This window comes from Protopterus annectens, chromosome 3.part1 (assembly GCF_019279795.1).
Source record: "Protopterus annectens isolate FY-2018-M chromosome 3.part1, PAN1.0, whole genome shotgun sequence".
In the NCBI taxonomy this organism is placed as follows: domain Eukaryota; kingdom Metazoa; phylum Chordata; order Ceratodontiformes; family Protopteridae; genus Protopterus; species Protopterus annectens.
In genome coordinates, this window is record NC_056732.1 from 1,602,995 (window position 1) to 1,626,111 (window position 23,117).

Consider the following 23,117-nt stretch of genomic DNA (forward strand, 5'->3'; position numbering starts at 1 on the left):
TATCTAAAAAACAAACAGCACCAGAAATAGCCCTTCTAAATGCTCAAACCTTTCCTATGTACCCCAGAGACTACCCCTTCTCATGGGAAGCTGAGTTCCTTCCTAATCCAATTCAAGTGTAATTTGGACAACTGGATGGGAAACAGGAAATTCATCCCTGGTCTGGCACCTATGTTTCTAATGGACAAAGGAATCTTGTTCATGTTTCAGGCCACTGCTTATAAATGTTTCATCTCCTAAGTCACTGCTTACACTACCCAAGGGTACCAGAGATTTGGGATGCATGGCTAGACTTAAAAAGCCCATAGTGGTCATTAGCTCAGTGCGAACCTATGAACCTATAGTGTTGTTATAAGTACAGGACTGATTTGTTTATAGGTACAATTTCATTGGGATTTTAAAATGGAGACAGGAAATGATTACAATAAGATGAGGTTTAGTAATGGAGGTGTTACAAGTGCAGAACCGCTTTGTCACCAGGTAGTTTTCAAAGTCATTTAAATGGTAGAGGAGATGAGATACCTCTGACGTTTGTTTGGATAGAGTTCCACAGTTTAGCAACATCACAGGATCATAGGAGGTTACTAGGCTATTGGCCCTGAGGCCCTTATAAGCCTAGCCAAGTGTTTAATCCATGTTTAGACAAACCAGCACCCGATGCCCCTGTCTAGCAGGGACATGGGTGGAATCCCAGGGGTATATTTTCTGTTTCCTATCCAGTTATCCAGGATGTGCATAAAAAGGGGTAAAGAAGTACTCTGCTTGATGTGGAGAGGGAGTCTATTCCACAGATGAGGGAGTCTCTGGGACACAAATCTGTCCCGCCAACACGTCTTGTTGATGTCACAGACCAGGTTGAGCATGCAGGTTATTCAAGTGGATTTTGACTTGCAGATATGCAGTTGTCACATCAAGGTGGGGTCCGTGATCACATTGTATGCCAGACAGAGGTCACCTCTGAGGAGCCTGTATGAAAGTGAGTAGAGGGATAAGGCGTTTAGCCTGTCTGTGTATAGTAGATGTTTGAGACCCTGGATTCTCATGGGGAGGAAACCTCTGTGGTCTCTCCAGCTGCTGCAGTGCTTTACGAGGTACATGCCAAAAGGGTATTGTACTCAATAATGGGCCTTATAAGGGAAGAATACAGGGATGTTATGACCTCCTTGTCCCCAGATGAGACACCCTTACTTATGAGGTGAGCCATGTAGAAGGCTTTCCATACAATGGAAGCAACATGGTGGTCAAAAGTCAGGTTGCTATCAACCTGGGTGCCCACATCCCTCATGACTGATTGCGTGCTTAGGACATTGTTATTAATGTGATAATTTGTGAGGACGTCACTCTTTCCCAAAGGGGATGATGATGCATTTTTTTGTATTCAGCTTGAGGCCATGTTTCTGGCACCAGTCATTTGTCTGAGTGAGACCCTCTTGGAGGATGTCCACATCACTAGGGGAATTGATGACAGCGCCCAGCTTGCAGTCTTCTGCAAGCTTGGTCAGCCATAGCCCACTGGTTTTGGCCTGCACCTCAGAAAAGTATATCCCAAATAACAGAGGCACCAAGACTGAACCCTGGGGTATGCCGCTTGTTATGGTCTACTTCTTGAGGTAGTTTCCCCTATTTTGACTACGTGGGTTCTATCACTGAGCCAGTTTGTTACCCATCTGGTCACATATGGATTGATGCCTAGTTGAGAGAGTTTATCTATTATGCCCAAGTGGGGAATAGTGTTAAGGGCTTTGGCCAAGTCAAGGTAGGCGGTGCGCACTATCTTCCCCTCATCCATGGCTTTTGTGACCGTCTCAAAGACGTCGACCAAATTTAGCTGACATGACCTCCTCTTGACAAAGCCAAACTGTGTGGGATCAAGAGTTTGGAGGTTGCCAATGTCCTTGTTAATGAGGTCTATGATAATCTGCTCCATGGCCTTGCAGATCAGTCTAGTTAGGCTGATGGGTCTACAATTTCCCAAAGCGGTAGACGTTCCACCTTTGTGTAAAGGGCTGACAGTGGCTGTCCTTCACTCAGCTGTGATGAAACCAGTACTCAGCCTTTGGTTGAATAAGGTGCCTAATGGTGCTGCAAGTTCCTGCCTGAGGCCACGTAGGATGCAGCCTGAGAGGCTATCGGGTCCCATGGAGGTTGTATTTTTTGCCTTTGAGAGAGCAGTGATGATCTGTTCCCGAGATATAAGGGGAAGAGGGCAGGTACTGGGATGTCCTGATTTGCTGATGGGGGGGCAGATGGGTAAAGTTTTCATTGAATCTGTCAGCCAGTAAATTTGCTATATCTATGGCATTTGTATATGTGCTGTCCTTGACCACCAGTTCTAAACAGATCTGGGTGCTTCCTTTGAGGTTGCGGACGTATAATTGTCTCTAGAAGATGTGGCTAATTTGGACTCGAAATTTGCTTTGGAGGATTTCACTAGTGCTCTTATTTGCTTGTTCAGGCTAAGGAGACATTATTTCCAATGGGCACCTGCTCCTTCTTGGTCTTGGACAGCAATTTTTTTTTCCTTTTGTTATAGAGTTTATTTATTGCAGATATCCACCAGACAGGTTTACTCTTCCTTGTGGAGGATGATTTAGTCCTGTCGGGTATTCCTGATTCCATGCATCTATATAAATGCTCGTATAGTACTCTGGTGTAGTTTGGATATTGGTTCCAGTTCCTACAGAAGGGGAGGGGGCTGTGAAGCTGTTTATACCATCCCTCAAGAAGCTGTAATCAGCTTTGGAGAAGTTTTTATGTCTGAGCCTAGCTAGAGGGGGTGTTAGGAGAGATGGCGACTTCGAAAGTGACCACTTTACGGTCGGATCTTACCAGCGAGGATGATACTATAGGGATACCAAGTCCAAGATATTATCACCTCTTGCGGGGGTATTGACTAGCCGTCCCCAGCCATTTGCATTGACAAAATCGAGGAATCTCTGAGTATTTGTGTTCTGGCATGAGTAGTTCTTCCAATCTATGTTTGGGAAGTTAAGGATCAGGGTAAAGGGTTGAATATTGATAGATTAAAACTGGTTCAAATAGGCAGATTGGGCTTCTTGAGTCAGATTTGGGGGCCATTAGCTGGCTATGATTTGAATAGGGGCAGTGTCAATGGTTAACTGCACTTTCTCTGTCTCCTGTGTGTCATACTGTTTGATCAGCCTTGAGGTGTGTATGCCTTTAATGAATATTGAAACTTCACCTCCTTTCGCTTTACTGCCCCCCGTTTGTATGACAGGATGAGTAACCAGGTATGGTTGGGGGTGCTCTCCACAGCTTTGAACCAGGTTACTGTGACTGCACAAATGTCAGCATTTTCCAGGATTAGGAATACTTGCAATTAGTGCAGTTTCATGTTTAGACTCCTAACGTTTAGCAGCATGACCTTTAATTTGTGCTTTGCCGAAATTTTTATGTTGGTAGTTTTAATCTCATCACTTTTCCTAAAAAAGGCACTATAGGGGAGGCAAGAGACTTTGCCAGAAGCCTGAAGACTGGGTGAGACAGATGCAGGCCATCTCTGGTAAAGCATCATGGTCTGTCAGGCATATCTTCCCAGCCTGTCAGGTACTGGATCCCCCTGGAATGACACCAGAAAATAAGCCAATTGTTAAAGTCAATCATTTTTTGTTTGTATTGAGGCATCATTCTGGGTGATGCCAGGATGCTGCTTAAGGCTAGGGACATACCTGCCTGGGACACATAATCAGCAAGCTCAATCATGTCCGTCTTCATATAGTCCAGAGAGGTACGTCTCAGGTCATTCACGCCAACATAGACTATGACATACATAGAGTATAGGCATTCACGATTATGATTTTTACATTTTTTGGGGTAGGTTCTCTGTGATGCGAGTTTAATAACAGACTGTAGCCAGTGCATCTGTCTGTGTTGCAGAGGATGTTATGGGCTTTTTTAATGTAAGAGCAGGCTAATGTATTAGGTTACTGAAGCCACAAGTGCAAGACAGTGATGTGTTTGGTTAATGTGATTACTTGCAAACTTTTCAGATTTATTATATGACTGTTCCAGTTTGGCTAGTTGAGAGGACTGCAGGTTAGTCAAATTTGAAGAAGCATACAGAAGACAAGGGAGTAGATAGAGTTGAGATTTAGTCTTATATGCATGTCCTGATTGAAAGTTTTGACTTTATAAAGAAGTCCTAGAGTTTATATATATATATATATATATATATATATATATATATATATTTTTTTTTTTTTTTTTTTTGGATTGATTATTCATTTGTGGTCAATTATTATATTTAGTAGTTTTGTTCTTTCTATTAGCTCAGTTCTAGCATTATCAACTGATAATATTTCTAAGTCACAGTAGTTTGATTGGTGAATTGAAACTGAAAATACAATTCGCTTAGTTTTCCTTGGATTTAGGAATAGTTTAGATTAGCTGCTTATATATAGTTTTAGAAGGAATAAGAATTTAAAAAATATTTTTGAGAAAAGGAAAAATAATAATATATTGGTAGGGGGTGCATGTGCAAAATATGCTACATTTAAATGTGGCAGATGTGCGCAATGCCCATTTATAGCAGAAATAAAAGATTTGCATATCCCTAATATAAATATTACCTTGAAAGGAAATAAGTATTATAGTTGTTATACAAAAGGGGTTGTATATTTATGTTATTGTAAGAAATGTTGGAAATATTATATTGGTAAAACAGAACGTAACTTAAGGGCACGTATATATGAGCATATATGTGATATCAGTAAAAAGAATGAAAATAATGCATTATTCAGACATACACAGATATGTAATTAAGCTGATTTTAAACTTTGGATATTGGAAGAAGTAGGCTTGCATGAGAGAGGCGGAGACTGGGTAACAAAACTTGAGTTTAGAGAGAAGATTTGGCAACTAAAGTTAGACGCATGTGTTATTTTTGGTCTAAATGACCATATTTTTATCAGTCCTGCCCTTAAAATACTTGCTGAAGACCCAAAAAGACACCATTACATTATAATTCCTTTATTGTACAAATAATCTTTTGAGAAAATATAAAAACATAGATACATTTTATATAATATGAACCTTAATTCCATGTTGCTAAAACCAGTAACTTTTTTGCAATATATAAACAACTTGATTTTATGAGTTTAATATATATTGTTTTTAAACATATTGTATAAATATGAAACATATATATATATATATATATATATATATATATATATATATATATTCTATATAATGACATTTAATTTTTTTATATACTTTTATACAATGTTATAAGCAGTATTTATATATTTCCATATTTATATATTTCATTGTACCAATAATGTACAAATTTAATATTTAAACAATTTACATTTTATTTGTTATATACATTTATATTTGTATTGTTATTACATTCAAGTGTGCCAGTTCTTTTTTATAATATATAACTGTTACAGGTATGCAAATACTACCTATAAGAGATATACAAATTAACATATATATATATAAAACTTTTATTTAAAAGAGTAACTTAAAACATTATATATATTCCTCACACATATACACTTTAATTCATTTTTGTAACAAATTATTTCCATTGTTTTATCAAACTATATTATGATCCAAATCAGTAGAAATACGTCCAACAAATGGATAAAAGTTCCTGTGACACGAATAATAAAGTAAATCAAATATATAATGCAATGCATACACAGGAACTAGAACAGCAGTTGCTTCTGATAAAAATGAAATGAAAGACCAGGTAGCTCAGCTAAAACGACCAACACTATGATAAAATTAATTTATTCCACATGGAAAGTAAGCGCTTTCACCCAAAGGCTTCTTCAGACTATGATCCCATTCATAAAATACAAACTTTAAATAGTAGCATATAACATCTGATAGGTTCATGTCACACATACGTCATAAAAAATATGAAATTTTAAAACAATTAACTTGTAAAATTCACAAATAAACCTTATTTACTGTGTTTATCCTAAAATACATATATATATATATATATATATATATATATATATATATATATATACAATATAAACTTATTACACCAAGTGCAACACTGATACTAAATATCATGATTTAGGTTTAAATATTCTTCTTTTACATAAAATGGGCTTTAACTGAATTTTATCATTCAGACCTGGGGATTTATCTGCTCTACAGCGGATAATCCACCTTAATTCACATTCCTGGGTATAGTTGTTAATATCACCCCCTCTCATGTTGGAACTAATGATTTGTATAACACAAAACTTAAAGGAATGTGACATTCCTAAACGTTTACAATGTTTAGCTAGAGCATTGTGTTCAGATCCAATACGCATAGAAGAATATTTAAACCTAAATCATGATATAATGGGAAGCAATTATATACAAGATTACACCTCCAATTATAAGCAAATACACCAGAAAGTTTAAATACAGTAAACAAGAAAAGAGGTATAGCAAATTGAAGTCAGATGGCTGGAGAGAGGGTTACCAGGACTGCAACAGTGAATACACTTGAATATCTACATTTATGGTTAAATGTACACAACTGTACTACGTTCTTCATGTTTCACTGTTGCAGTCAAAGCTAAGGAAGGGAGGAGGCAATTAGAGAGCATTAGGACCAGCTATTAGGCCCTGCAAGACTGCAGTGGCAAAACCAGCTCTGGATTTAGAGAAAATAGGTAAGTGGTAATGCTTGATGAAGGTATGAACAGAACTTCAGGTAGCAGCTTCTAGGATCACCCTGGTAGGAACACCTCTGAGAAAGGCTGTTGAAGTAGATGCAGCCCTGGTGGAATGTGATCTTTTCCCCTGTGGAGTAGGTTTTCCATGGTGCTTATAGCAGAAATGAATGCAATGGCCTATCCATTTAGAAATGGTTTGCTTTGAAGTGGTCTTCCCCTCTGCCCCTGCAGCAAAGGCAACTAGCAGCTGTTTAGTTTTTCTGAAAGGCTTAGTCCTGTCCAAATAAAATCTTAGTTGTCTGTGCACATCCAAAGAATGCAGTATTCGTTCTCCTTTGTTCTGTGGATTAGAAAAAAAGGTTGGCAAATGAATGAACTGATTAAGGGCCATACTGGACATCACCTTGGGCATAAAGGAAGAATTGGTCCTGAGGGACACACTGTCTGCATGGAAGATGATGAAAGGCTCCACTGCCATGAGGGCCTGTAATTCAGACATTCATCTTGCTGAAGTGATGGCTAGAAGGAAGGCTGTTTTCCAAGAAAGGAATTTCAACTCTGCAGTTGCAGCTGGCTCAATGGGAGGTAGAGTGAGCTTTTCCAATACAAAGTTAAGGTCCCAAGCTGGAGTAGGGGCTCTCCTGGGTCGTCTTAAAATTTTTGCCCGTCTGAGGAATTGCTTCAGCAGTGGGTGAAAGAAGAGGAGTGGTTCTGTATTATAATGTGCTGAAATGACAGCGGCATGAATTTTAATAGAAGAGAAGGAAAGGCCCTTGTGAAGCATCTCTGTTAAGTATTGAAGAATATGCGGTAAACTGGGCGCTGTTGTGCCCATCCCCTAAGCTTGGCTCCAGGAACAGAATCATTTCCACTTTTCAGCATAGGATTTTCTAGTACTAGGCCTCCTTGCCTCCAGAATGACATCCAGCACTTGCTTACTGAGGGATGGTAATTGAGAGTTCAGGTAATTAGCCAGGCTGCAAGGTTCAGGGTTTGAAGCTGGGAGTGCAGAATCTGGCCCTCCTGCTGGGACAGCAGAGAAGGGGTCAGAGGCAGGTGCCATGGTTCCAGCAGTGACATACTGCGCAAGAGGGGGTACCAGTGTTGGCGTGGCCAGTCTGGTGCAATGAGTATTGTCCTTGGTTTGTCCTGTTTGATCTTTAGTAGAACTTTGAAGAAGAGAGGCAGAGGGGGAAAGGCATAAACTGAGAGGTTTTCCCAGGTGAAGGACAGGGCATCCACTTTCCAAGCTTGTCTGTGGGGAGTCCTTGTGCAGCATTTGTCCAATTGGTAGTTCTGAGGGGAGGCAAACAGGTCTATCTCTGGGCTCCCCTATTTGTTTCTCAACATGTTGAACATCTTTTGTTCCAGTTTCCACTCATGTGGGTCCATGAGATTTCTGCTTAGGTCATCTGCCAATGAGTTTAGCTTGCCTGGCAGGAATTAAGCCTGTAGATGCACTTGGTAGCTCAAGGCTGTGTTCCACACAGCCATGGCTAGTCTGCAGAGGGGGTATGAGTGGGTTCCCCCCTGTTTGTTTATGTACCACATAACAGTGGTGTTGTCTGTTTTTACCAATAATTGTCCTGGAAGTATGTGGTCCTTAAAGGCTGTCAGAGCATTCTGTACAGCTAACATTTCTTCTTGGCTGCTATGCAGGTGCATTTGATTCAGGTTCCATTTGTCCTGAATGCACTGCCCTGCCAAGTGAGCCCCCCATGCATAATCTGATGCATCTGTTATTAGGGTTTGGATGGCAGGGGGTAGAGTGAATGGCAGTCCCTTGTTGAGGTAGCAGGCCTCTGCCCACCAAAGGACTTCTGTCTTTATACAAGGGATGGCAGGAATCACTGCTTCCAGGTCCTGAGAATGTTGACACCATAGACTTTTTAATTACCATTGTAGTTTCCTCATATGCAGTCTTGCATATGGAATTAGTAAGATGCAAGAGGCCATGAACCCCAGAGCTTGCAATATTTTCCTTGCAGTTAACTGGGTCTTTGTGGCCAGTAATTTGAAGAAGGCAGTCAGATAAACTTGTTTCTCTGGCGTGAGGTAGGTCATCTGGGAAGTTGTGTTCAAGCTTGCTCCCAGGAGTACAATTTGTTGGCAGGGTACTAGATGAAATTTCTTTTCGTTTATGGTGTACCCCAGTGAGGTTAGAAGTTTCTTTACAAATGCCAGATGATTTAATAGTATGTCCTGGCTTTCTGCCTGAATTAGACAATCGTCCAGGTATGGGTATATTTGAATATTTCTTTGCCTGCAAAATGCAATGACTGGAGCTAGGCATTTTGTGAATACCCTGGGCACAGTAGATAAGCCAAAGGGCAGTGCAGAGAACTGATAGTGCATATAGCCTGCTCTGAAGCGTAGGTATTTCCTGCAAGAATCCCTTACTTGGATGTGCAGGTAAGCTTCCTTCAAATCCAGTGTTGCCAACCAAGCATTTTTGCCCAGTATGGGAAGCAGCTGATGAAGAGTTAGCATTTTGAATTTTGGAATTACCAAAAAGGTGTTTAGGATAGATAGGTCCAGGATAGGATGCCATGAGTTGTCTTTTCTGGGTACCAGGAAAAGCCTGGAGTAAAAACCTTGTCCCCATTCTTCTGCTGGGACAGGTTGAATAGCCCTGATACTTAGAAGAGAGAAGACCTGCTGTTAAGCCTCTGTCCACTGATTTGGGTGTAGGTCTGGGCAACCTTTTGGGGTTGGTAAGGTGTGGAAGTGGAATCTGTATCCTTGGGAAACAATATTTAAAACCCATTTGTCTTGGGTAATGAGTTCCCATTTTTTTGCAGGCAGGGTAATCTTTCCCCTTAAAGGCGTGGTCAGATGAGCAGGGCTTGGAAGGTTAAGTCATTGTGACACAGTTTACCATAGGGGGCGTCTTACTACTTCCAGCTTTGGAAGTGGGAGCCCCCCACTGCTTAGGCCTGTGAATACCTTGAGACTGTGGCCTAGGTGGTCTGCTGTTCCTGGATTTGGACTGAGAAGGCCTGGAAGAGACAGGAAAGGACCAATTTGTAAAAGGCTAATGCCTACTAAATCTGGGAGGATGTACTTGCAGGAAATCTTTAACAGTTTGCATAGATTTAGCTTCTTCCTTCATCTTTTTAAGAACTTCTTCTGCTTGGTTGCCAAACAGGCAGTCTTGCTTTAAGGAAGCATCCAGTAATTTGGCTTTAACAAGATCTGGCAGAGATTGCTCCTTAAGCCAAGCATGCCTTCTAAGAACAGATCCAGTAACAGCAGCCCTACAAGATGCCTCTAAGGAGCCAAAGCCAGATTGCAAAGTATGTTTACCAACTTGTTCAGCAGAATGCATTAAATCCTGTAATTCTTTATTTTCAGCACAGTCAGGAATCAACATAAATTTCTGTTTACTAATCCAATAAGATGCTGCTGGTACTTTAACATATGAAACAGGCATTTTAAGGCCCTAATAGCCAAAGTAGCAGAAGTGTATACCTTCTTTCCCCATCTGTCCCGGGCCCTGGAATCTCTATCAGAGGGGGTAGGAATTTTGGCAGTAGTAGCCTTAATGCCTTTGGGTCCATGTAAAATGGTCTCTGGGTCCACAGTAGGATTCTTAAAGAGGAACTTGTGAGAATTCAGGTACTCTGTAATACCTGTCAGGCTTCCTGGGAACTGGAGGTAAGGTGTCTGGGGCCAGGCTAGATTCCAAGAAGGCATCATCTACAATGTCCAGTACAGGGGGGATAGCTAAAGGCCTGTGTTGAGGCAGGAGTAAGAATTCCCTAAGCCTCTTTTTGGAGTCAGAGTAATCCTGGCTTTCCCAGCGGAAATGCTCCCTAAGAGTGTGCAAAGTTTCACCAAAAGAGAAATCTTCTGGAGGAGAAGCAGAGGAAATGGATCCTCTGCATCAGAATCCTCATAGGTAGATAAGGGCAAATCCTGGTCATTAGAAGAAACAGAAATTTCAGAATCCTGATCAGAAGAATCAGAAGGAAAATCGGTTCTAGGTCTCAGAGAGAGAAGGGTGGCTTCCCCTGATTAGAGTAATAAGGTCTTCAGCCATTCTTATCATTTGTTTTTTAAGCATATGGGCCTGACCATGAGGTTTGGACGTCGGTTTTCTAGGCGTGGACTGAGTCTTAGGCCTTAAAGAAGAAGATGGCATCGGTTTGATATGCAAGTCAGTAGGCCTGAATACACCCACAGAAGCCGGTGCCTGCACAGCAACTCTGGACCCATCCAAGGTAGAGACATCCGCAGGTTCCATAGTCGAAGAAGCATCTCGCGGCATACCGGACTCCGAATGGGTCTCAGTGGAGGCCTGCAAATCTAAAGTAGCGGGTATCAGGGGCTACGAAAGCGCCTCACTGAGTACAGGCAAACTGGCGACTAGCTTAACAGAAGCGTTGTCGGCAGCTTTGGACCTATGCGGTCTGCCTCTGTCTTTATCTTTACATTTTTTCGGAATGTCGCTAGTCAGATGGCTTACCAAAGCCATTTCTGGATAATTGAACTGAGTACCGAAATAGTTCGATGTGAAAATGAACCGACGACAAATAGTATGAGGATTGAATAAGGCACAAAACCGACAACGAGGGACGTCGTGGTCAGGGCCTAAGCAAGGAATGCAGTACGAATGAAAATCTTTATGAGGTATTTGCTTTCCACAAGAAATACAATTGTTAACTTTTACTGACATTGGTTTAGAGCAAGAAAAAGGATCCCCAATGGGGTACTTAGCTTTTTAGAAGACTTTGGTTCTGAAACTCGAAACGAAAATTTCAGGTGTCGGCTGACAGGCATTTGGTAACTGCTCCTGCTTCGGGCACCGCATGGCAAGAAAGTCTGATGTAATGGCATCGGCTGCATGCTTTATACCCCTGACTACGTGACGTCATGGAAGAAGAGACAGCAACTGACGCAGGACCCAAGACTTTGATAATCAGGCCGGCTGAGGGCTACCTGCAAGCAGATAACCCAAATGTAATGACTGCAACAGTGAAACATGAAGAACATCTATCCTTTACCTGGAAAGAAAGGCACCAGAGGATGCATTTATGTGCCAAACAAGTGAGAAACATGAGAAACTGTAAATTAAGTTCTTGGCTGACACTGTTTTTAGGTGTGAACTCAGGAAACAAAAACAACTGCAGTTCTATATGTACAACACAAGGAACACTTGTGTGATGATATGGGCTAGTGCCAGCATAGTCAGCTGGAATTCTGTAAAGAATAATATGTCCTTTGAATATCAAACTGATTTATAAAATGTATAGCATTCTAATGTATTAGAACTGTATGGCATTTGAATATCAAACTGATTTGTACAGATGCTTATGTTACAAATGCATTTAGAACTGTATGGAATTTGAAAATCAAATGTGTTTGTAAAGTTTCTGGTGTTAAAAATGTATCCACAGTGAGTTCTGCTGGGCAGAGAAGGAATATAGATATGAGACTGTATGTATGTATGCATGTATGTATGCATGTCAGCAAAGGACATTGGAAGAGAAGTTGTTAAACAGCTACCTTACTTCTTACTTTAAGAAAAATACTGTTAATTGGACCACCTATTCAGCCAGGGAAGTGTTTACCTCATAGCTCTGAAAAGGACTGAATACCACATGCCTGGAAGAAGCTTTTATTCATTAACTCAGTAAAAAGAGGGGAAGCCTCAGGCACTGCCATAAGATTTGCAAAACTTTAGATATGCATCTTATCACATCTATGCTAGTCTCAAGCTTCAAAGGGGAATAGTGCGAGATCCTAGAGTCAGGTGACCAGATGAGGTCATTCTGCCAGCCATCTTGGAAATTTTAGATATTGCAAAGAGAAATCTCTCAATATTGAGTATTCTGCCTTGACTCTGACAACTAGAAGGACCATTCACCACATCATCTGCCTTGCTCTATTACACAAGTAGGGAACAGTAATTCTCCTAGATTCCGTCAGGAAACTATAGTGAAGCTTAGTTTAGACAATGTTCTTGTTAATTTGTCTGAGTCTGTCTAGCAATGTTATTTTCAATATTTCCTGTGATTTGAACTTTGTGGAATACTGTAAATATATATTCAGTATTTTCATGTTCTTTTATTATTATTATTATTATTATTATTTATTATTAAATATGTTTAAAACTTTTATTGTGAATAGTCATTTTAGAAATTATTTGTATTTATTTAGTGACACTATTTGGGTCACTCCAGATGGCCTAGCTGTCTTGGTCAACTACTACCATTTGTATTGGTATTAATATTACACAGTATAACTGGATACCCTTTTTAAGAGTCTTAGAGTAGCTGATTGTGGAGTGTCTGGTGGCAGTGATAACTACCTTATATTCTGGGCAGAAGGGGGCACAGCAGGTAAATCTATGCCAGCCTTTCCCATGTGTGTGTGTGTGTGTGTGTGTGTGTGTGTGTGTGTGTGTGTGTGAAATCAAATCTCACAGTGTGTGTGCGTGTCAGCTACTTGGAGCAGGGACACAGAGCACTTGTTTCACAGAGAGGGTGCTGGAGGACTTGGCTTGAACATTCAGCTGAGGACATAACTCCGTAGCTGTGCTAGTGGGGGGTCATACTGGGGGCCTGGAGGGAGACAGATATAAAGAAACCCAGACCCTGGGCTATGTTCCCTGTGTGTTCTTAAGGGAAATTGTACTTGATGCAGAGAGATGCACCTGGAAATACTGTGTGTGTGTCCATTTGTATTCCAAGTGAACATCCCTCTCCAGTGTCAGTGGTAAGGATTCAGGCTCCTTGATTACTGGCCCAGTATTTGGACATTATATATTGGTGAGCAGTGGTGTGGATACTGAATTTCTGTAGCCTGTAAGCAATTGTCGTTAAAGGCATGCATTCTCTCAGCAGCCACATGGTAGACCTTCAGAGTTTCATTTCACAACAATTTTATTTATTTACTTTTTGTTAGTTTAGTTTAGTCAAGGAGAGCAGGCAAAACTATCAGCACAGGATTATGGCAAGCTACCAAAGAGCCAATTGGTCAAGATATGCAAAGCCAAAGGACTGGTGTATGTCAGCCTGACTAAAGAGGAAATTATTTCATCCTTAGTCACAGCTCAGACAGATAACCAGTAGGATAATCAGTCTGGTGATAGGAATTTGCAGTCCTCAGAAAGAAAAAAGTTCACATTTTTCTCAGAGGACTTAAAAATCCATCTGGAGTCAAAGAGGCTTGAACTGGAGACCGAATGTTGGGAATTAAAATCAGCACAGAGACTGCGGCATTTGGAGGCTGAAGAAAATGAGAAGCACAGTCAACAAGAGAGGGAGATGCTGACTCTTTTTTAGGGTCAGAGAGATAATGGGGAAGGGAATAACCAAACCCCAGAAGCAATAAAGGTCAGTAAATTTCTTCCACAATTTGCAGAGGGTGATAACTTTGATAGTTTTATTCATATATTTGAAAGGGTATGTAAACAGTATAATACTGACGAAGAGCTCTAGGTATGGTTCCTGACCCCCTTACTCCATGATAAAGTTGTAACTGCCATTTTAATTTATCTGACACTGATTGTTTAAACTATGACAAAGTCAAGAAATGTTTACTTGAATGCTTTAAGTTAACACCTGAAGCTTACAGAAAAATGTTTCATGAGCATAGGCAGATGAAAGTGCGTGTGATTATATTGCTGAATTAAGCACTTATTTTATAGGTGGGTGAGTGGGTGTCAGGTCACTACTTTTGAAGGACTGGCAGACCTTTTAGTGAGGGAGCAAGCTCTTAGCACTTTGCCTGAGGATACGAGTATCTGGCTGGCAGACCGAGAGTGCAACTCTGTAGATGAGCTGGGGAAAAAGGTGAATCTATACTTAGCAAGCAGAGCATTACTGTACAGGAAAGGGATACCCAGTGCTGCACATGGATATAAGGGAACTCATGGTGGGCAGCCTAAACCACCCCAACAGAGTCTGCCAGTAACAGGGGAAGCCACTAGTTCAGGTACACGGCCAGGATAAAGGGTTAAATGTTTTAAATGTAACCAATGGGGCCATGTAGCATATAGATATCCACAGAAGTACGGTGGTGAACAAACGGTGGGGGAGCCAGCAAGTGGGAATAACAGTATGCCAGTGATAAGTTGTCTGGAGACAACAGGAGCACCAAATTACCACCAGAGTTTGAATCCTATCTTGGTGAATGGAAAATAGGCCACTGCCAAAAGAGACACAGCCTCTGATATAACCATTGTGAAGCCTGCAGTGGTTAAAGAGGAGCAGTACATGCTTGGGCAGTGCACTCCAGTCAGCGCTTTAGGAGGGATCCCATTCCAAATGCCTTTAGCCACAGGGTTCACCTTGACTGGAAGGGTGGAAAAGGAAGCAACCAAGTAGGTGTGTTTGAGGATATCTCTGCAGATGTCTTGATAGGGAATGATTTCGATAATGCAATCAACACCTTGTGTGCATGCAGTGACATGTAGTCAGGCTTGGAGACAGGCACGTGGGTCTGGTGGCCTGGGGGAGACCTAGACAGACCGCATCCCTGAAGCCAAGATTAGTGATGTGGCTAATTCAAGGAGGGAGCTACCCTGTAGCAGTGAGCCTGAAGATGAGCCACAGCTGCTGATTGGTACTGATGTTCCCTTGGACAGGGCAACTGCAAGGGCAGAGGTGTGTGGTAGTACCCAGGCTGACAGTGAGACACTGCTGTCAGAAGATACCGGACTTCCTATGGAAGGGTAGCTGGGAAAATTCACAAAGGTAGAGATGAGACAGGCTCAGCTCTCAGGCCTTACATTACAATGCTTGAGGGAGGTTGCTAGGGAGGTACCTGATTCTCAAGGAAAAGGGGAGTATGTATACTGGAACAAAGGGTTCCTGTACAGAGAGTGGAACCCTGAGGGAGGGCTTGAAGGTGAAGTAATACAGCAGTTGGCAGTGTCCAGAGCCTTCCATCTGGCACTTCTAGCTATAGCCCATGACATTCCTTTTGCAGGTCATATGGGTATAAATCGTATCAAGAGATGTATTTTGCAGAACTTTTATTGACCTGGGATTGCCAGGGATGTACAGAGTACTGCGGGACCTGCGAGAAGTGCCAAAAAGTAGGCAAGGCAGGAGACAAGGTCAAAGCTCTTTTGATGCCTTTGCCTGTGACTGAGGAGCTGTTTCTGAGGGTAGCTATAAATATTGTGGGGCCTCTGAGTACCTCAATTTCCACAGGGAAGAAATATATCCTAGTGCTAGTAGATTATGCTACTAGACACCCTGAGGCAGTGGCTCTGTCTTCCATCGAGGCAGAGAAGATATCAAATGCTTTGCTAGAGATTTTCAACAGGTTTCCCAGAATAAATACTGGCTGACAGATGTGCCAATTTCATGTCAGACCTGCTGGCTTGTCTGTGGAAGTGTTGTGGGATGAAGCACCTAAAGACCACCCCCTACCATCCCCAGGTTAATGGTCTTGTGGAGAGGTTAAACTCTATGCTAAAGACTGTGGTAAGGGCATTTGCAGACTAGTTTAAGAGACAGTAGTAAAAATATGTGCCCCATCTATTGCTTGCATACAGGAATCCACAGGTGTTTCACCCTTTGAGTTGCTGTATGGGCATAGGGTGAGGAGGCCCTTATATTTGATTTGTGATGAGTGGGAGGGTGAGTGTGAATCCCACAAGGAGTCTGTTGTGGCATATGTCCTATACCTCAGGGCAAGGCTTAGGGAGCTTGAGTGCTTGGCCCAGGAGAACCTAGCAGGAGGACAACAGCAGAAAAAGGTCTGGTATGACAGGAATGCTCAAGCCAGAGAGTATGCTGTGGGACAGCAGTTTATTGTGCTTATTCCTGTCAGACACAATAAGCTGTAGGCAGCTTGGGAGGGACCCTTCAAAGTGGTAAGGAATGTCAGCGATGTTAACTACATGGTAGGACTGCTAGGCAGGAGGCAGGGGCATAAACTGTACCATGTTAACATGATGAAGCCTTAACATGATAGAGAGGCTCTTGTGCTGAGCATTTGCAGTGGATGGCAGGAGGAGTCTGAGAGGGATCTGGTGAATGATCACCTCAGTGAGGCTTGGACTGGCACCTCAGTGGAAGGGGTAGCAATGTCTCAGTGGCTATCCCCTACACAGGTTCGAGAAATCCAAGCAGTGTTACAGGAATTTGGGGACATGTTCACTGGGAAACAAGGGTGCACCCACCTGGTGTAGCATCATGTGTATACAGGGCCCCAAAGACCTATAAAGTAGGCCCCTTACAAGGTGCTTGAGTGAGTCAAACAGACTCTGAGGGAGAAAATGCAGGAAATGGTGGAACTGGGAGTAATCCAGGAGTCCAACAGTCCTTGCACTCCCCAGTGGTGCTGGTAACAAAGAAGGATGGCAGCACCAGGTTCTGTGTGGCCTACAGAAGACTAAATAGTCACAGAGTCAGATGCTTACCCCATGCCTAGGACAGATGAGGCCTTAGAGAAGCTGGGTGGGGCTAAATATCTGACCACTACTTATCTGACCAAGGGCTACTGACAGGTGACCTTGACTTCCAATGTTAGAGAGAGGTCAGTCTTTGTGACTTCTTTTGACTTGTATGAGTTCATGAAGACGCCCTTTGGGATGAAAAATGCCCCAGAAATTTTCCACAGGCTGATAGATCGCATCCCAGCAGGAACAGGAGATTATGCCCTTGCTTACCTGGATGATATTTCCATCTACAGTCATTCCTGGCAAGACCACCTTCAGCATGTCAGGGAGGTGCTAGGCAGACTGCAGAGGGCAGGGTTGACCATTAAGCTCAGTAAGTGTCAGGTGGGTATGGCAGAGGTCTCCTACCTGGGACACAGAGGTAAGATCAGGCCAGAACCTGCCAAAGTGGAAGCCATTCAGGCATGGCCTTCCCCTGGTACCAAAAAGCAAGTGAGGGCATTCTTGGGGACAGCTGGGTACTATAGAAAGTTTGTCCCCAATTATAGTACAATAGCTGCACCCCTCACAGATCTGACAAGAAAAAACAGCATGTGAGCAGGCATTCCAGAAGCTTAAAGGAGCTTTGGGAGGACCCCCTTTGTTAGTAGTCCAGATTACAGCAAAGAATTTGTTGTGCAGGTGGATAATTCAAACCACGGGGTGGGGGCTGTACTTAACCAAATTTCCTGGTATATCTCAGCTGTAGACTCCAACTCAGGGAGGAATGTTATGCAGCTCCAGAAAAGGAATGTACAGCGATAGTATAGGCACTGCAGAAACTTCAGCCTTATCTGTATGTAAGGAAATTTACTGTAGTTACAGACCACAATCCCTTAACATGGCTACATCGAGCCAGCCAGCAAAATGCCAAGTTATTAAGGTGGAGATTAGTATTGCAGGCATATGACATGACTACAACACCATAGTAGGGTCAGTAATGCCAACGCAGATGGGCTCTCAAGACAGGGAATGGAGTAACTTATTCCCAGATATGCTTATTTATCTCAAGCCACCTTTCTCAAGGGTAAGTTGAAAAAGTAGCTTGAGTCTTCGAAGGGCAGAGAGATGTGATGATATGAGCTAGTGCCAGCATACCCAGCTGGAGTTCTATAAAGAATGATATGTCTTTTGAATATCAAACTGATTTTTACAGGATGCTTGTGTTACAAATGTATTAGAATTGCACGGTATTTGAATATCAAACCGATTTGTACAAATGTTTATGTTACAAATGTATTAGAACTGTATTGCATTTGAATATCAAACTGATCTGTACAGATGCTTATGTTACAAATGTATTGGAACTGTACGGCATTTGAAAATCAAAATGTGTTTGTAAAGTTGCTAGTGTTAAAAAAATGTATAAACAGTGGGTCCGGCTGAATGGAAAAGGAATATATATGTGAGACTGTATGTATACATGTTAGCAAATAACACTAGAAGAGAAGGGGTTAAACAGCTAGCTTACTTCTTACTTTAAGAAAAATACTGTTAATTGGACCACCTGTTGGGCCATGGAAGTGCTTATCTCACAGCTCTGAATAGGAACGGAGGCTCCATCAGACTGCATTCCCTGTGTGCTCTTAAGGGAAATTGTACTTGGTGCAGAAAGCTGCATCTGGAAATGCTGAGTGTATCCATTTGCATTCCAAGTGATCATCCCTCTCCAGTGTCAGTGGTGAGGATTCAGGCTCCTTGATTACTGGCCCAGTGTGAGGATGTCACAACTTGTACAAGATTGTTTCCCTATAAAACAATTACTGCAACCCATCTGCAATTGTATACTAAATGAGCCTAAATACAGAAACTGCTACTTAACAATCAAAACTGTTAATAAAGTGCAACATACACAAACTCAAAATATCACACACTTCTGAATTATAGGGACTTAAAGGATTACCTGTGGAGGTATTCCCCAGTTCACTGCACTTGTAAGGGATTTAAAATTTACCTCCTAACGGCAGCAAAAGCAAAAAAAAAAAAAAATTCCCTTTCAACTTGTTCTGCCAGCACACCACTCTTGTAGCCACCCATTTAGAAAACTTTTAATTTTCCAAGCAGTACATCCATTGCCTTTTCCTGGATCCATGCCTAACTGTAACTTGTCAAGTCAACTTTGTTTTATAGGCATATTTCTTTTAATTTAGTCCGTACGTTTACATTACTATCCCCATCTCACCTTCATCTTTGTGACTTGAATGCACAAACAAGTGCCTGTTAAGCACTTCACACAGATCCTTACCTGCTTCTCCACCTGACCTAAATTCCATATAAAACATGCAATATTTTATGTAAAATAAACAATTTGCTGAGGAACAAAAGTATATCCATTGTTACTTTAAATTATAGCACAATGAAATAAAGTATGAAAAGCAAACAAACAAAAAAAAAAACATAGGGAACAGTAATCTTTTAAATACTTGTCCAGTACTTTTTGTATTACAGGGTGCATCTCAATTAGAACATAATACACCTACACATTCTCAAATAATGTTAAACATGCTAATAAAAGTGTACGGAACTTAATAAAATATTAGTCATTTGAAATACAGGAGATGAACTGCTGCACAGTTAAACAAAACCCTCAAAACTTTATCAACAACTGTAAGGCCCATGCATGTCTTCCACTCCTCTCACAGCTATTATCTTCACAAATGGCCTCTTAAAGGACACAAGGATGATGACCATCAGCGTTAGGCTTATCATCATCATCATCATCATCATTACGTTGAGACATTTGTCAGACAAATCATATACATTAGTGGATATCTGGTTCTAGTTCCTACTAATAGTTTTTGTGTTTCTGCTTAGGATATGCAGGTTATGTAAACCAGATCTATCTAAGAAGATACATGTGGAGCTGACAGGTAAAAGCATATTTTTTAAATGAAAATTAAGAAATATTTCCGATAATTATTTCAAACATCTGCTGGTTTGGCATAGTGGTATGTTGCTCTGACTAGAGTGCATAGGGTCCTGGGTTCAAGCCTTGGCAGTGAAATCATGGTGGTAACACAGCAGGGGGGATTAGGTCTGGCATAATGGTTAAGGTGCTTGCCTTACAAACACAAGGTGCAGGGTTTGATTCTCAAATGGGATAATTGGCTAGGCTTAAAATGGCTCACAAGGGCAGTTAGCTTAGTAGCAATCTATGAACCTATAAACAAACAAACATTTACAATGAACACTTTATGCATGAAACTAGGTAGCAGTGTTAAAAAAACAGTGCAGTAAATTACTGGTAGGCAAAAAGCTTAGAGGTAGCAATCTTAGCAGACAAAAAGGTACTTGTTTTGTTCTGTGGCTAAATCCTTCTGTCTGATATGTCACTGATTTTGGTATATCAGTGAATACTCCAAGCCATGGTAGCACAAACTAAGAAAGGGCAGCAACCAACAAGTAAAAAATAAAAACTTCAACAGAGTAACTACTCTAGAACAATGAACTGAAAACTAAAATAAATACAGTATATCTGCCTGTCATTACCCACGGTGAGTGGGGACAAAAATGCTAAACAAGCCATCTGCTGCAGAATTACATGATATTTACATGGTACCAAATGCTGACATAATGACCACACAACAATTAGTTACTTTGCAAATTGTTAATTTCCTTACCTGAGGAAGAAAATCAAGAAAAATAAAGACAAAGTAGAAATGCAATAAATTATGAAATGATGAAAAACTCTCAGCATAACTATACTTTATGAAGTCTTAACATTCTGATGTTATTCTGAACACTTTTTGTGTTTTCAATTTTGTACCATGAAATGTAACTGTGGTGCGGTACTACTGTGTGCAGCATGACATAAAATCACACAAAAAGCAACAATACTGTTTACAGGTGAATAACAATTGCCATATAGACAGAGTAAGTGATATTTCTACCTGTGTAGACTTGTCTCTCATACAAGAAGGGTAATGTATGTGGGGATCACGTGGCCACTGTCCTGTGAGGTATGTCCCTGTTATTGTGTCCAGTGAGGAAGTCCGCCTGATGTTACCTGAAGTTCGAAATCGCTGAGATTTGGTTCGTTCAACTGCTGGAAACATAATAAAGAAATATTTATTTCTTTGAAAAAAATGATGGTTTGTTCAGACAAATAAAGCTGAAATCTACAAGATGGTGATCTCATCATTTAATACTCATTTTATAGTCTGGATTCCAGGTGGTTATACATAACTCAGAAATTCAGTCCCACTAACCACTAGTAACAAGGACAGAAAAATTGTACAAAGCTACTCACCATAATGCTGGACAACTGAGGGTATCTGTGTTAGCAGATCCATATACCCAAATCAGACATCCATGCCCTTTGTCAGATTTTTAGTAGTCCTCACTGACCATCCGCTCATCAGGGCTCTAACATCAGCTTTTACATGGATGCAACCTCTACCTATCTTCTGGATCTTTCTTCTGCCCAATAACAATCTTCACATCTGCTTGAGCAGAATTTACTCTATTAGTGAAGTATATCTGTCATATATCGCTAATAATCTTCCCATACATGCACCATGGAAACACTCCTAAAAGAAATCAGAGAGTACTAGGGATAGGAAACTCTAGATATGCTATAAGAAGCATCTTTAAAAATTCAGAATTAATGCTGTGGTTAAGTACCACCCATAACTTTTCTGTCTTACTTTGGGGGCGCAACCTGCAATGGAACCATCAGATGGTGCACAATCCAAGACACTAACCAAAACAAGATAAACATGGAGAATTCAAGAAAGGAAATGGGAACTTCTCCTTCCATGGCCTTTAGGTAGTATGGCCTTGACAAAGCCCATGGTAGAGCTGCATAGATGACTTCTAATTCAAATTACAGGAAGGAACTGTGTGTACCACTGGCACCTTAAGTTGAAATATATTCCTAAGAAACAGTTTGATATGCTCAACTCTGGAAAGAATGTTACACCTGCCCATTTGGAATTTAAACACAACAGCCGCATGAACTCTAACTAACGAATAAGCATGATCTGCAGCATACAAGTGTTTTCCGATTGGCCAAAACCTGCCATGGGGACAGAAAATGGAGACTGGCTGCAATCTGCTACCCAGAAAAAAGACATGCTTTTAGGGCTGCTGGTTCTACTGGTATTTTTTTTTTATTCTAATTAACGGGGAGGTGGGGCGGTTGTGTTGAGTTCTGTTTCAGGAGTGCAACCTGAAAGCAGGCCTAGTAGTACAGCTCTTGAATTAGGAGTGAGGGGCTATTAACTCACCAAGACGTGCCCACTGGGGACAGCAAATGTTTGGAAGCATGCACTCACTCTAGGCCAGCATTCTGGGAATTCCACCATGGGTTCCAGCTAACACAGGTAGTATACCTTTAAGAAGTAAAACCATCTTGGGTATGTGAGTCACCTGAATTAATGGGGTCTTGACAATTGTGAGTAAAGCTTCAAAGGAAAAACATCTTTGCCTCTGTGTCTTGTGTGTCGTAGGTCTTAAGCATCAGCCTGATGTCTTAATCCACTTATGTCTTTTAGTACAGGAATGTCAGAACCTGAGTCTGGAGTCAGAATATGTTATCAAAAATAATTCAAGATGGTGGCATTATTCATTTATTTTGCTTTCAGCCGCCAAGATATCACCTCAGTGAATTGATTTTGACCTATGAATAGGCCTTTGATTCAAAGACTTCAGCTGTAGCTCGTTGCACCTGGCCGTAGTGACAACTAGACAAAGTTCAGTGGGTCATTTTTCTTCAAATTACAGTGAGGAGGGTATCAAGGCACTTACTACTTTTTCTCTAAAACAGAATGAAAGGAACAGCCTCTCACTTATATATATTAAACACAAAAAAATCACTTCCAGCAGCTCATGGCAAAGTCTCCAAATACACAAAATACGAAGTCTTTCTTAAAAAACGTTTATTAGGGAAGCGCTTTCACAAACAGTAAGTTTGCTTCCTCAGACCTTAATAAAATCAACCATAGTCTTCTTGCTTTTAACTCCTTATGCATTTAAAATTAACCAATCACTAGTCATTCCTCATTAACATCAAATAACACATTCATTACCAAGTTCCATAGAAGAAACACAAACAATAAAAACTG

General features: G+C 41.1%; 1 protein-coding gene across 7 annotated transcripts in view; it reads right to left on the reverse strand.

Moving 5' to 3' along the window:
• The window catches only part of GLCCI1 (glucocorticoid induced 1), a 1,677,723-nt gene that overhangs the window by 1,238,353 nt on the left and 416,253 nt on the right, over window positions 1-23,117 (reverse strand). For 4 of the 7 annotated variants that reach the window (XM_044066484.1, XM_044066482.1, XM_044066479.1 and 1 more), the window contains exon 2: window positions 20,943-21,097. In XM_044066484.1, the coding sequence (XP_043922419.1) occupies window positions 20,943-21,097 (155 nt within the window). The remainder of the gene's footprint in view (window positions 1-20,942; window positions 21,098-23,117) is intronic. The other 3 variants (XM_044066485.1, XM_044066483.1, XM_044066481.1) reach the window with 1 other exon arrangement.